Source organism: Diospyros lotus, chromosome 8, assembly GCF_014633365.1.
Source record: "Diospyros lotus cultivar Yz01 chromosome 8, ASM1463336v1, whole genome shotgun sequence".
Taxonomy (NCBI): Eukaryota; Viridiplantae; Streptophyta; class Magnoliopsida; order Ericales; family Ebenaceae; genus Diospyros; species Diospyros lotus.
The window spans coordinates 21,575,114-21,588,380 of NC_068345.1; the positions used below are offsets into that span (position 1 = coordinate 21,575,114).

General features: G+C 38.5%; 1 protein-coding gene and 1 non-coding gene across 2 annotated transcripts; one reads left to right on the forward strand and one right to left on the reverse strand.

Moving 5' to 3' along the window:
- Positions 1 to 9,724: 9,724 nt before the first annotated feature.
- Positions 9,725 to 10,948, forward strand: LOC127808573 (uncharacterized). The gene has a single exon (XM_052347144.1). It carries the CDS (start codon positions 9,725 to 9,727, stop codon positions 10,946 to 10,948), a length of 1,224 nt encoding a protein of 407 aa, XP_052203104.1.
- LOC127809028 (small nucleolar RNA R71) lies at positions 10,214 to 10,320 on the reverse strand. Its single transcript, XR_008025038.1, has one exon. It is a non-coding gene; the product is annotated as a small nucleolar RNA R71 (small nucleolar RNA).
- Positions 10,949 to 13,267: the final 2,319 nt, after the last annotated feature.

Below are 13,267 nucleotides of genomic sequence, written 5' to 3' on the forward strand. Positions count from 1 at the left end.
TAGCTATCATAATCTTATCTCCCGGCGTAGACACAATCAAGTGGTACGGCAAAGAAATCCAGGAATGGGGAACATAACATACTGTGCGCAGTGCAATAAAAGAATGTGTAGAACTAGTATCAAATAATGCACGCACATCATGACCATATAGGGATAGAATACCTTGGATAGTCCCATCGCCTTGCTCTGCCTCAGCTGTGGTAAGGGCATAAACTCTACCCTGCACCTGTCTATCTACGAGCGGTGGATGCTGAGCTACTGGTAGTGCTGGTATAGGTGCCGCTCCTGGCCTTCTAACTGCTAGTGGCCTCTGATTAGCCTGCTGACCTCTATTTTGGGGCGGTTGAGTACACCGGTTGGCTGTGTGTCCTTTTTATCCGCACCTGAAACAAGTGACCTCTAGTGCGGGGAGTGCTGCTTGATTCCTCGGGCAATCTTTCTTTCTATGCCCCTCTTGTCCACACTTGAAACAAACGTTCTTCCCAGCTAGGCACGGTCCTCCGTGCTTTCTTTCGCACTGACCACACTGTGGATTATTCTCTGCCTTATTTCCTTGTCCAGCTGTCCACTTCCTTTTCTTATTATTATTGGACAAACCCTGAGATGTACCTGTGCCCTTCTTGGCTGCTTGTGTTGCTCTCCATTCATTACGATCTCGCTCGATAGCATATGCTCGCTGGACCATTGTGGCATAATCCACGCTCAAAGCTCCTCCAAACGCATGTCAGATATCTGCACGCAATCCTCTCTGGAATTTGGCGGCCTTCTTTGCTTCACTAGACACCAACTCCGGAGCATATCGAGACAAGGCTGTAAACTCTACCTCGTACTGAGACACTGTTTTAGTACCTTGCACCAACTCAACGAACTCATAGACTTTTTGCTTCTTGACCCATGCTGGGCAATAAGCATCGTTGAACACTTGTTGAAACTCAACCCATGTGGGCTCTCGATCACCAAACCTCTGGCAGGCAGTCTCCCACCATCTCTCGGCATCGCCTCTGAACATGAACGTGCTAAGTCAAACTCGTCGGTCGTCCGCACAACCAATAGATCGGAGATGCTTCTCTATTGATAGCATCCAATTCTCCGTTGTTGCTGCATCTGTACCTCCATGAAATGCTGGTGGTCGGAACGCCATGAAGTCCTTCAATAATTGACTCCTAGTGTCTGCCGCTACAACTGGAGTTGTTGAGGCGACTAGCGGTTTGCCTCCACTGCCTCTTGCTTCTTAGTGTACTTGCGATTGCCTCACCTGATTCGTCACTAGGGTATCAACTACCCTCATCAAACCTGCCAACATGCCTCACATCTCGGCCATACCTTGTCGTAAGTCACTACCAGAATCCCCTGGTGAGCCTGGTGTGGGAACTGGAACCTCGCCTAGCGTAGAAGTAGCCTGGCTGCTAGTACAGGGTCGTCCTCTTTGATTACTCATCTTCCTGCATCACCACTTAGAGTTAGAATACTGTAAATTGGGCTAACGTATCTAACTGACGGACACAAGTCCTAACTCTACCCAACATCCTATGTGTGTACTAGAGACTCCTCAAAACATTGCTCTGATACCAATACTGTAACACCTCCTCTCCTAGAACTGCCCGAGAAGAGGTGCTACTGGAGATAATAAAATAAACTGAAATCTGATACCAAAATGAACATCTCAATCAACTGAAATAAAACTCTGGGTCAATAACTGAAAACCATAAATTACATCTAAGAAAAAATCCCTAAACTAGAATATAAAATAAATCTAAACTGATCAAGCACTAACTAATAAACTAACAACTCCCAGACATCTTTGGTCTTGAGCAGCTCCACGTACACACACTACTGGACACTACTGCTAGGCCCCACATCTAGTACTCCCCCACTAGGACCTGGAATGGTGAAGAGTACAAGGTGAGCTACAAAGCTTAGCAAGTAATAAACTGAAAAGAATAATTGAAGCTGAATCGAAGAATATCGATACTTATAAAATACTTACTGAACTTGTACTGAGAGATATAATAATCACTGGATAGCATTTATAAGATGTAATGCACATAAGCTGTAAACTAAATGCAGGTATGCAACTTTGGCTCATAGGCCCACATAACTGTAACACATACTTGACTGATCTGAGTCCTGCAAACATAAAAACTGTAAGCACATACTTTGGGCAATATGCCCCTATCTCCCTGGTCGACATCAGGCGAGCAACTCATAATTGAGATATAATTGAACTGATACTAGTAGGATCCCCGCAGACAAGCCGCCTAGCGCGCATAATGCAATGCTCATATAAATGCTGGCACACGATATGTAGTGCTCCACATAAAGTCATGCTCAATGCTCATACAAATATATATGCACATAATCTCACAAAATAATGCTGATTATGTCATAATTAACTGCTAAACATGGTATATGATTTTTATCAACTATATTGAGATTCAAATATTTTGAAATTTCTGAGTATAGGCATGGCATATTGGATTTTATCATATCTTGGCATAAAAATTCAATATTTGAATAATTGAATATTTATATTAAATTTAAGACTTGAATCAAGAATTTATTGAAAGCCATTTGGATGCCATTTGATACTATTTGGATGATTGACGAAGCAAAAGGAAGCAATTTGAATGAAAAAGCAGCCCATTCGAATGAAAAGAAAAACGGATTTCAGCAAGCTCATTCGAATGGCAGAAAACTCATTCGAATGACAGAGACTCATTCGAATGACAGAGACTCATTCGAATGATAGATGATATATAACAAGGCTATTCGGATCTGATCAGGGAGTCATTCGAATGACTCACAAATTCATTCGAATGAATTTTGAAAATTTCTAACTTTTGAACTGGCAAAAAGCGACTCATTCGAATGCAACAGTAACTTTATTCGAATCAATTTATAGATCATTCGAATGACAAGAAGGCTCATTCGAATGCTAGACTATACAAAGTAACAGCTTACTCATATCTTCAAGGACTCATTCGAATGACAAGGAAGCTCATTCGAATGACAAACCAAAAACACATACGAACGATATGATAACACATGACTCATTCGAATGGCCAAAAAAACTCATTCGAATGACTAGAATATTATAAGGGAAAAGATTACGATAACACTGAAACTTATTCGGATGCTTTGTAACTCATTCGAACGACACAAGACTCATTCGAATGACTGGAATCTTATCAGACATAACTCACGAACAGAGATGATATCTTGATTTACAAACTTAACATTACTACACCATTCCGAAAGAAAACTTGAGAAAACAAATCCCAACTGATTCCAAACAAACTTGAGAATTATTCAACAACAATATTGATGAGAATCGCTGAAAGAAATTATACATACCTGCTATGAACTCACTATACGCATGTAAATATATATATATAACATGTACTGAACTGATATAACTCATTGTAACGCACATATATATATATACATGCACTGGAACTGATTCAATTCTGGAAATCTAACATCAAACTCAATCAAGACCTGTAAGAAAGGATTATAGGGGAAGGATACTTGCCTTAGACTCTCTGATCGAACCCTAACGATCGCCAAAAGAGACTCCTATGCAAGACTTTGAATCTGCTATTGCTTCTTGGCTCCTCTGTTCTTCACGATTTTTCTCTCTTTCAGCGACGTGAAGAAACTAAGGCTAATGGTTTATATATACATATGCCTATAGGAAGCCCTAATGCCCTCTCCTTCTCCTACTATATCCAGGAGACTCTAATCCCAATCCTCTCACGGATGGAATCACTAATCTCTTAATAACTCTTATTAACTAAATTAAATAAATAACAACTTCTTAAATGACCTTCAAGTCCTTGCATTTAATTTCAAAAATAAATAAATAATTAAATGCTATTTAAAAGCTATTTTCTCAATTAAAATCTCTAAATTGCCACATTGAAAATTAAATGGCAAATTCTCTTAATTAATTACTTCAACAATTAATTAACTAATTCTGAATAAATACTAGGCCCTCTAATGGGTCGTTACACATAGAGAGATAGTATACCTTAAACAGTGTCATCCCCCCGCTCAACCTCTACTATTGTCAACGTGAACACTCTCCCCTGGACATGGGGTCGATCAATAACAGCTAAACATTGGCCTGGTGGTAATACTAGTGGTCTTCCTTGGCCCCTAGGCAAAGAAGCCCTCCGAGTTGATTTTTGGCCATGTCCTCCAAGTCTTAACCCTTTAGTTTGAGGTGATGAAGTACATACATTGGCCTTATGGCCTTTACGCCCATAGTGATAACAAATCACCTCTCTAACTAGGGCCACTTTCATGCTCTGAGGACAATCTTTTCGGATATGCCCCGTTTGTCCACATGAAAAGCAAACTCCTCCCTTAGCAAAACGGTAAGGATCTCGATACCTCTTACCATAAATCTTGCAAGCTAGAATTTCTGGACGGTTTCTCACTTATCTCGTATCCCATTTTCTGTTCTTGTTACCACTTCTTCCTAGGAAGGATCCCACTCTTTTTTATGATGGTTGATCAATTCCCATTTCCACCCAATCCCTTTTAATAGCATATGCTCTTTGTACGACAGTGGGATAGTCCGTAATCTAAGCACCTACCAATGCATATTGAATCTCGACCCATAAGCCCTGTTGAAACTTTACCGCCTTGTTGCCTCAGAAGATACCAGTTTTGGAGCAAACATGGCCAAAGAAATGAACTTAGCCTCGTATTGAGCTATGATCTTGGTACCTTGCGTCAGTTCAATAAATTCATAAACTTTTTGTTCCCTCATTTAGATAGGGAAGTAGTTATCATTGAATGCTATTTGAAATTCTAGCAAAGTAGGCTCCCTACTCCCAAACCTCTGTCTTCCTGTCTCCCACCACCTCTCAGCCTCACCTATCAACAAGAAAGTAGCTAATTGCACCCTCTGTGAAAGTAAAGCAAGATCGCTACAGGGCAAGCAGCGTAGTTCAAAAATTTTGAATCTTACCCCAATCCCAGCGATTGGATCAACGTCGAAATCAAATCATTTACGAACAAATAAATAAATCTAACCTTTAGATTATCGAGTCGTTCGCGGATTCGAGTCGTCCAAGTGTCTGGCCTCTAACTCGTGATACGCGGAACACATCGGTTGGTAAGGAGAGCGGAATAGGAGTGCTAGCTCCTTCTCCTTTTCGCGGCTTGTGTATGGACGAAAAGAACGCTCATGTTTCAAATTGATGCCAAAAAGAAACCGAGAAAAGGGAACGACAATACGTTTTTTAACTCTTGAAAAATAACACCAAAACTCACTACTAATTTGAGCAACCCATAAAGGGATATTTATAGAGAAATATCATAGGTTTCTTAAACCCTAATGGATTAGGCTAGCCCATTAATTCTAATTTAATTAGAATCTTAAGTGGGCTTATTCTAGTCCAACTAGAAATATAATTAAATAGCCCAAATCCTTTTATAGGTTTAAATAAAATATTTTGGTCCAAATCTAATTCAAGCCCAAATATAATATTTAATATTTAGCCCAAATCTAATTTGTTCCAAATATAATATTTAATATTTGGCCCAAATCTAATTTAGTCCAAATATAATATTTAATTTAATATTTGGCCCAAATCTAATTTAGTCCAAATATTAACTTAAGCCCAAATATATTTTATTTCCTATTTGCCACTCCAACAAATAGAAAATTATTAAATTAGAAACTCCTTCCTAATTTAATCAATTGTCATTTTAGGAAACCCTTTTTCCATTATGACGACTCCTCATCATATCGACGTCATTACGTCTATTTGTTCTTTTTCCGTGAGCACCTACGACGACACAACTTCTTGTCGAAGTGTCCCATTTAGCCATACGTCCACTCTCCTGGTTTAAGCTAGGGATCGTGCCTATTGCGTATGACTCATTAGGCTTCCGAATATGTTGGTAATGTGTCGGTATAAACACATAAGACAAGATTGGCCTCTAGCAAGGCATCATGCCTACCCAATTATTCAGAAGGATTCATAATCCGCAAATAACCTTTCACGAGCATGGTTACCGTGTAATACGATCCTCTCGTCAATGTATCTTATGTGATCTCAAGTGTGGCGATGCGTTGCTTGATAACGATCACATGAGTTTTCTTTGGTCTTCCAGATATCTTCACTTAATTAGAAAGTAAGTCAATAACTCCTTATTGATCTCTTTCACCATGGCCATGGATTTAAAGTGAATATCCACCGAAGGTGCCTTAGATACATCATCCTCTATCAAGGGATAGACAAGTCCCATCTTGGTTATACACCTATCTCCATAAGCCTCATGATATACCCAACAATCGCCCACATGTAGCCTTTGTCTAAGCCCATCGAAACAATGTCAAAGCATACCGGTCTTCTTATGAGATGACCGTGACAACCTCAGGTCCAAGGATTAGTTACACCCACCTCGTATGAGAATTCCATCAACATATAACCAAAATGGATTCTCATGGCGAGTCATGTCCAGTGACACATTCTCCAACATTGGTCACCTATGTACTTGTCTAGATATCCCCATGCCTATGGGTGTGAGACCCACATTGCTATCACATAGAAAAAACATAACACATACAAGTCTTACCACAATTGTCAATGTCCATTCTTAGCATTGCTACGACTTGGGATGTTTAATGATGTCTAGAAACTGTGATGCATCATCTCACATCTTTATAGATTAATCATAGTATACATCATATGGACTTCTATCTAGTTTTATTTGGTTATTACAATAATAACAAGAAACTAATAGAATGACTTCTTGTGAATTTGAACAACTCCTTATTCAAATAATAAACATGATTACAATTGTCAATGTACAACATGTCCAATTTGATTGGGTCTAGAGCACCTACACCAACACTCTAGGCATCGGTGCATCCTGTACCTCGCAAATGTTTCTCCACTGATTTCATCCAATTCTCTACCACTATGGCATCAGTACCACCGCTAAACTCCGAGTGTTGAAGTGCTATAAAGTTCTTAAGCAACTGGCCTCCCCATCTTTGCCTAAACCCCGTGACACAGGATTTAGCATTTGACCTTCATCATGCCCAGCTGAATTCCCCTTAACCTCTTACGGCACGAAGTCATGTCTAGCTTAAGCCATGGTAAGCATCACCACCACTCTTTGCATTCCAACAAGAGCCCCACGCAACTCTTCCATTTCCTAGCGCTAATATCTCCCAAGCTGTTCTAGAGATTCAGAAGCAACTAAAGGTATGATTTTCCCACAACCTTGATCTGAGTCTTTGGCCTCCCTTTATAAGAACGAGTACTCATTATGTTAGTGTAGGTGCTCTAGACCCAATCAAATTGGGCAAATTATACACTGACATTTGCAATCATATTTATTATTGAATAAAGAGTTATTTAATTTCACAAGAAGTCGTTTTAGTTGGATTAGGATAAATGGGTTGGCCCATGTTCATTACGGTTTAGGAAACCCTAGGACGCTTGCTCCTCTATAAATACCCCTTTAAGGGTTGCCCAAACTAAGGTTTTATTTTATGGTTTTCAAGAGTTGAAAAATCATTCTTTTTTCGTCCAAACACAAGCCACGATATGAAAGAGCTAGCACTCCTATTCCGCTTTCCTTGCCAAAGGACGCGTGACGCATATCACAAGTTAGAGGCTGGATGCTTGGATAACTCAAATCTGCAAACGACTCAAAAAAATCTAAAAGTTAGATTTATTTTGTTTTGTATGTGAATGTTATAATTTTAATGTTGATCCAATCGCTAGGATCGGGGTAAGGTTCAAAAATTTTAAACTATGTTGCTTGCCCTGTAGCTATCTTGCTTTACTTTCAGTCCTCTATAACTAATTAACTTTTAGAAGACATTTAATACTCAATTCTACTTCAGACTACCAAACATAGCCCTAACTCTATCAAATATCCTATGTGTGCAGAGTCATTTCTTCTCCCAAACTGGTGTGGGAATTTATTCACACATTTATTGGTCATAATTGAATAGTATTTTTAGTATTTTATTTGTGTTTGATCTAAAATTATCTAGTATTTTTAGTTTTCTTTGTATATATTTAATTTTTAGTATTTCTTGTTATTTTACCATAATACTATTTGGTGTTTGGTTTAAAAGAAAATAAAATAATAAAAATAATAAAAAGAAAAAGAAAGAAAAAAATTATAAAGTTAATTTTAAAATTAATACTATAAATTAATATTATAATAAATATTATAAATAATTAGTATTATAATATAATTAAAATTAATATAATTAATAGTATATTAAATATTATATTATTTATATATATATGATATATTATATATTATATATTAACTTATTAAATTAAATAACGTGAACATGGGCTTTGTGTGGGTTGTGTGTGTGGAATTGATATATATATATATATAATATATTATATTAATCAAGTGAACATGGGTGTGTGAAGGTGTAGGGATTTGGATTGCACATATATATATATATAATAATATTAAGAGATTCACAGGGGAGGATTGGAAGTTGGGCAGCGGCGCACGGACTGAAGGAAGAGGAGAGTTGCTGCGAGCCGCACGGACTGAAGATTTGAAATAATTGAGGGCAGCGACAGCGACTCAGTGTGGCGGAACTGGAAGGTGCACGGATTAGAAGGAAAAATTGTGAGAAGGCTTTGTAGCGCACACACACCAGGAAGCCGCGACCAATTAAACAGTGAAGAAGTTGGACATTTTAATTCTGAATTAATTTGATTAATTCTTGGATTTTAATTATGTTTTTCTGGAGTTTAATTATGATGATTTTTGTTATCATGGTTGGCTAAATTCACTGTTAGCTAAGGTAACGAGATAGCCACGAGACAATGTTGTGATTGATATTATTTTCGATTAATTTGATTGATGTTTATTTCATGTGATTATGTGATATGGTTATTATTGTTTTGACAGTCTGATCACCTGTTAAATGATTTTATGAACATAGATGATATAGACCAAGTAATTCTATGTTAGGCTTTGCATATCACATAACTTGGATTGGATATTGAAATGGACCGAGTATAAATATTCATCTTTGCGGTAACTTGAATTTGCTTGAATTAGTAATTTGAGTTAGTGAATTTCACAAAACTTAATGCGTCATTAATTAATTGATTTTACATGGACCAAGTGTAGAATTAGTGATTAGAGATAGTTTTGTTATACCTGGACCAAAGGATAATAAATAAGTTATGAAATTCCGCTGTCACATGTAAGTAAAAGCCATCTAATTAACTTATTTGGTAAGGATTACAACATTCTCGTAGGTGAATCGAATACCTTAGCTATCCTATCTCTCTGTTTTAACCTATCCGATTGTTCTTTATTTTGTTATTTTCAATATGTCGTATTCTTCTTACTTTATTTTGTCTTTATTTTGTAGTTAGTTGATATTATCTCTAATTCGATTTTTCTAGATAAAGAATAGGATTGCTCCATTTCGGTACTTGTTTTGACAGTCCCCGTGGGAACGATATTTTACTCATTCACTATATTACTTGATCGACTGGTGCACTTGCCATTGCATTTTAGGCACATCAAGTTTTTGGCGCCGTTGCCGAGGACTGTTTGTTAACAATATTGAGATTTGCAATTCTTACTTTAATCTGGAATCAATTTCTGTTATTTAATTTTATAGTTTTTTTTTATTTATTTAATTCATTCATTCATTTGTTTATTAATTTATTTATTTAATTTTTTTAGGTGGATCTCATGGATGACCCGTGCTAGAAAATCTGAGTTGATAGATTTTGATCTGGAAATTGAAAGAACATTTCATAGATTGAATAACCAACAAAGAGAGATTATGGAAGAAGAAGATCAAAATATAGAAGCCCAAAGGTCATTGAGGGATTATGCATCACCTTCCGTTGTTGGCATTGCCTCGAGTATTCGTAGGCCGACAGTACAAGCTAACAACTTTGAGATCAAGTCAGCAATCATCCAAATGAGGCAAGCCACAGTTCAATTTGGTGGCTCTGTTAATGATGACCCAAACGCACACATTGCCAACTTCTTGGAGATTTGTGATACTTTCAAGCATAATAGAGTCTCTGATGATGCTATACGCCTAAGATTGTTCCCATTCTCATTGAGAGACAAGGCGAAAGCATGGTTGAGTTCACTTCCACCAGGTTCTATCACCACAGGGGATGTCATGGCCCAGAAGTTTCTAGCCAAGTACTTTCCACCATCAAAAACTGCAAAGATGCGAAATGATATCACTACTTTTGTGCAGTTTGAGATAGAGACATTGTATGAAGCCTGGGAGCGCTTCAAGGAGTTGTTAAGGAAATGTCCACACCACCAATTACACGTGTGGCTTCAGGTACAAACTTTCTATAATGGATTATCTTCTACTAATCGTTCTATGATTGATGCAGCTGCAGAAGGTACCATTATGAGGAAGACACCTGATGAAGCTTATGAGTTGTTGGATGAAATGGCGTCTAATAGTTATCAATGGCAAGCTGACAGGTTACCAATGAGGAGACCAACTATAGGACATGAAGTGAGCAACATCAGTTCTTTATCTGCCCAGGTGGCCGCCCTTAATGCAAAGTTAGACAATTTATGCAACCCATCCATGCCTACCAGGAGCATCACTTGTGACTTATGTGGAGCGGTAGGACACAGTTCAGTAGAGTGCCAAATGGGGAATACTTTTGCAAATGTGTTAGAATCTGCTAACTTTGTAGGGAATTTCCATCGTCAGCAACATAATCCATATAGCAATGTTTACAATCCAGGATGGCGCAATCACCCTAACCTCTCATGGAGCAATCATAATGCCATAAACCATCAAGCACCTTCTAGATTCCAGCCACAACAAGAGAAGAAACCAAGCTTGGAGGAGTTGATGACCAAGTTTGTAAATACTGCTGAGACAAGATTCCAAGGTATGGAAACCAAATTTCAAAACCAGGAGGCATCTATTTGAAACTTGGAGGTACAGGTTGGGCAAATTGCCAAGATGCTTTCTTCTAGGCCCCAAGGTTCTCTACCAAGCAACACAGAGACCAATCCAAGAGAGCAAGCAAATGCCATCATGCTAAAGAGTGGAAAGGAGTTGTAGGATCCACCCAAAGCAAGTAAACCAGTGAGCAAGCAAGAGGAGATGATCCAAGGAGAAGTGCTTCCACCAAGGGAATCTTATGAGACCAAACTAAAAGAAACTGAGACAACACAAAGAAGGCCAAACCAGATGGAAGCAAAATGTGAGTATGAGTGGTCACAAAAAATCAAGTTTTCAGATCCTAATGTCAAGCCATACATGCCACCATTGCCTTTCCCTCAAAGACTCAAGCAGCACCAAAATGAGCAATTCGCCAAGTTCTTTGAGATGTTAAAGAAGCTGCACATCAATATTCCATTTGTGGATGCTATCACACAAGTCCCTAGCTACGCCAAGTTCTTAAAAGATATTTTAGCCAACAAGAGGAAGCTAGCAGAATTTGAGACAGTCAAGCTGAGTGAAGAGTGCTCTGCCATTGTGCAAAACAAGTTGCCACAAAAGCTTAAGGATCCAGGGAGTTTTACTATCCCTTGTTTTATTGGTGATATTTGTTTTGATAAAGTTTTGTGTGATTTAGGAGCTAGTATTAATCTCATGCCTTTAACTATTTTCAGGAAACTAGGTTTGGGAGAACCAAAGCCTACCACAATCACTTTGCAGCTCGCGGATAGATCGATCAAGCATCCAAAAGGTATTGTGGAAGATATTTTGGTAAAGGTAGACAGATTCATATTCCCAGTTGATTTCATTGTCTTGGATATGATTGAGGACCTTGAGGTTCCCCTTATTTTAGGGAGGCCATTTCTAGCTACAGGTAAAGCTTTGATATATGTCCAGCAAGGACAACTTGTGTTGAGGGTCCAAGATGACCAAGTAACGTTTAATGTGTTTCAGGCTCTCAAGCATCCAGCAAAAGACCAAACTTGTTATAGACTTGATGTTATTGACTATGTTGTGCATGATTGCTTCCAAGTTAACAGGTTTGAAGACCCTTTGGAAGGTTGTTTAGTAAAGACAACTACTACAGGTGGAGAAGATGATGCATATGAGAAGATTGTCAAGATGTTGGAAGCAAATTCACCCTCATGCCAACCCTATACTAAGAAGCATGGGCCGAGATATGAGAACCTAGAGAGACCACTGATGAAACCGCCCAAGCCATCCATTGAAGAGCCACCTTCACTTCAGCTTAAACCCCTTCCATCTCATTTGAAATATGCATTTTTAGAAGGTTCTTCATCCTTACCTATGATTATTTCATTTTCTTTGATAGGTGACATGGAGGCAAGGTTGTTACAAGTGCTTAAGAAGCATAAAAGAGCTTTTGGTTGGACCATATCAGATATTCAAGGAATAAGCCCTTCCATCTGCACACATAAGATACTTATGGAAGATAACTACAAACCAACCTTGCAGCCACAAAGAAGGCTCAACCCAATGATGCAAGACGTGGTTAAGAAAGAGGTGATCAAGCTTCTTGATGCAGGTATTATCTATCCCATCTCTAATAGTTCTTGGGTGAGTCCAGTTCAAGTAGTACCAAAAAAGGGTGGCATGACTGCTGTTGCAAATGAAAAGAATGATTTGATTCCTACTAAGACAGTCACAGGATGGCGAGTGTGCATTGATTATAGGAAGCTGAATGATGCCACTAGGAAAGATCACTATCCCCTCCCCTTTATTGATCAAAAGTTGGAAAGGTTAGCAGGTAGGGATTACTATTGTTTTCTAGATGGTTATTCAGGATACAACCAGATTTCCATTGCCCCTGAGGACCAGGAGAAGACTACATTCACATGCCCTTATGGTACTTTTTCATTTAGGAGGATGCCATTTGGCTTATGCAATGCACCTGCGACTTTTCAACGTTGCATGATGGCAATCTTTCATGACATGGTTGAGGATTTTATGGAAATATTTATGGATGATTTTTCTATATTTGGCTCTTCCTTTGATGATTGTTTACATAACCTGTCTTTGGTTTTACAGCATTGTGACGATACTAACCTAGTTTTGAACTGGGAGAAGTGTCATTTCATGGTGCAGGAGGGTATTGTGCTAGGACACAAGGTTTCCCATGAGGGAATTCAAGTGGATCGTGCCAAGGTGGAGGTGATTGAGAAGTTGCCGCCACCTACTTCTGTCAAGGCTGTGAGGAGTTTCTTAGGACATGCCGGGTTTTATTGACGTTTCATCAAGGATTTTTCCTTTATCGCTAGACCTTTATCTAACTTATTATCCAAA

Bases quoted from the DNA above. Each gene is read 5' to 3' on its own strand.
- LOC127808573 (XM_052347144.1), top strand. From the start codon at position 9,725: ATGACCCGTGCTAGAAAATCTGAGTTGATAGATTTTGATCTGGAAATT.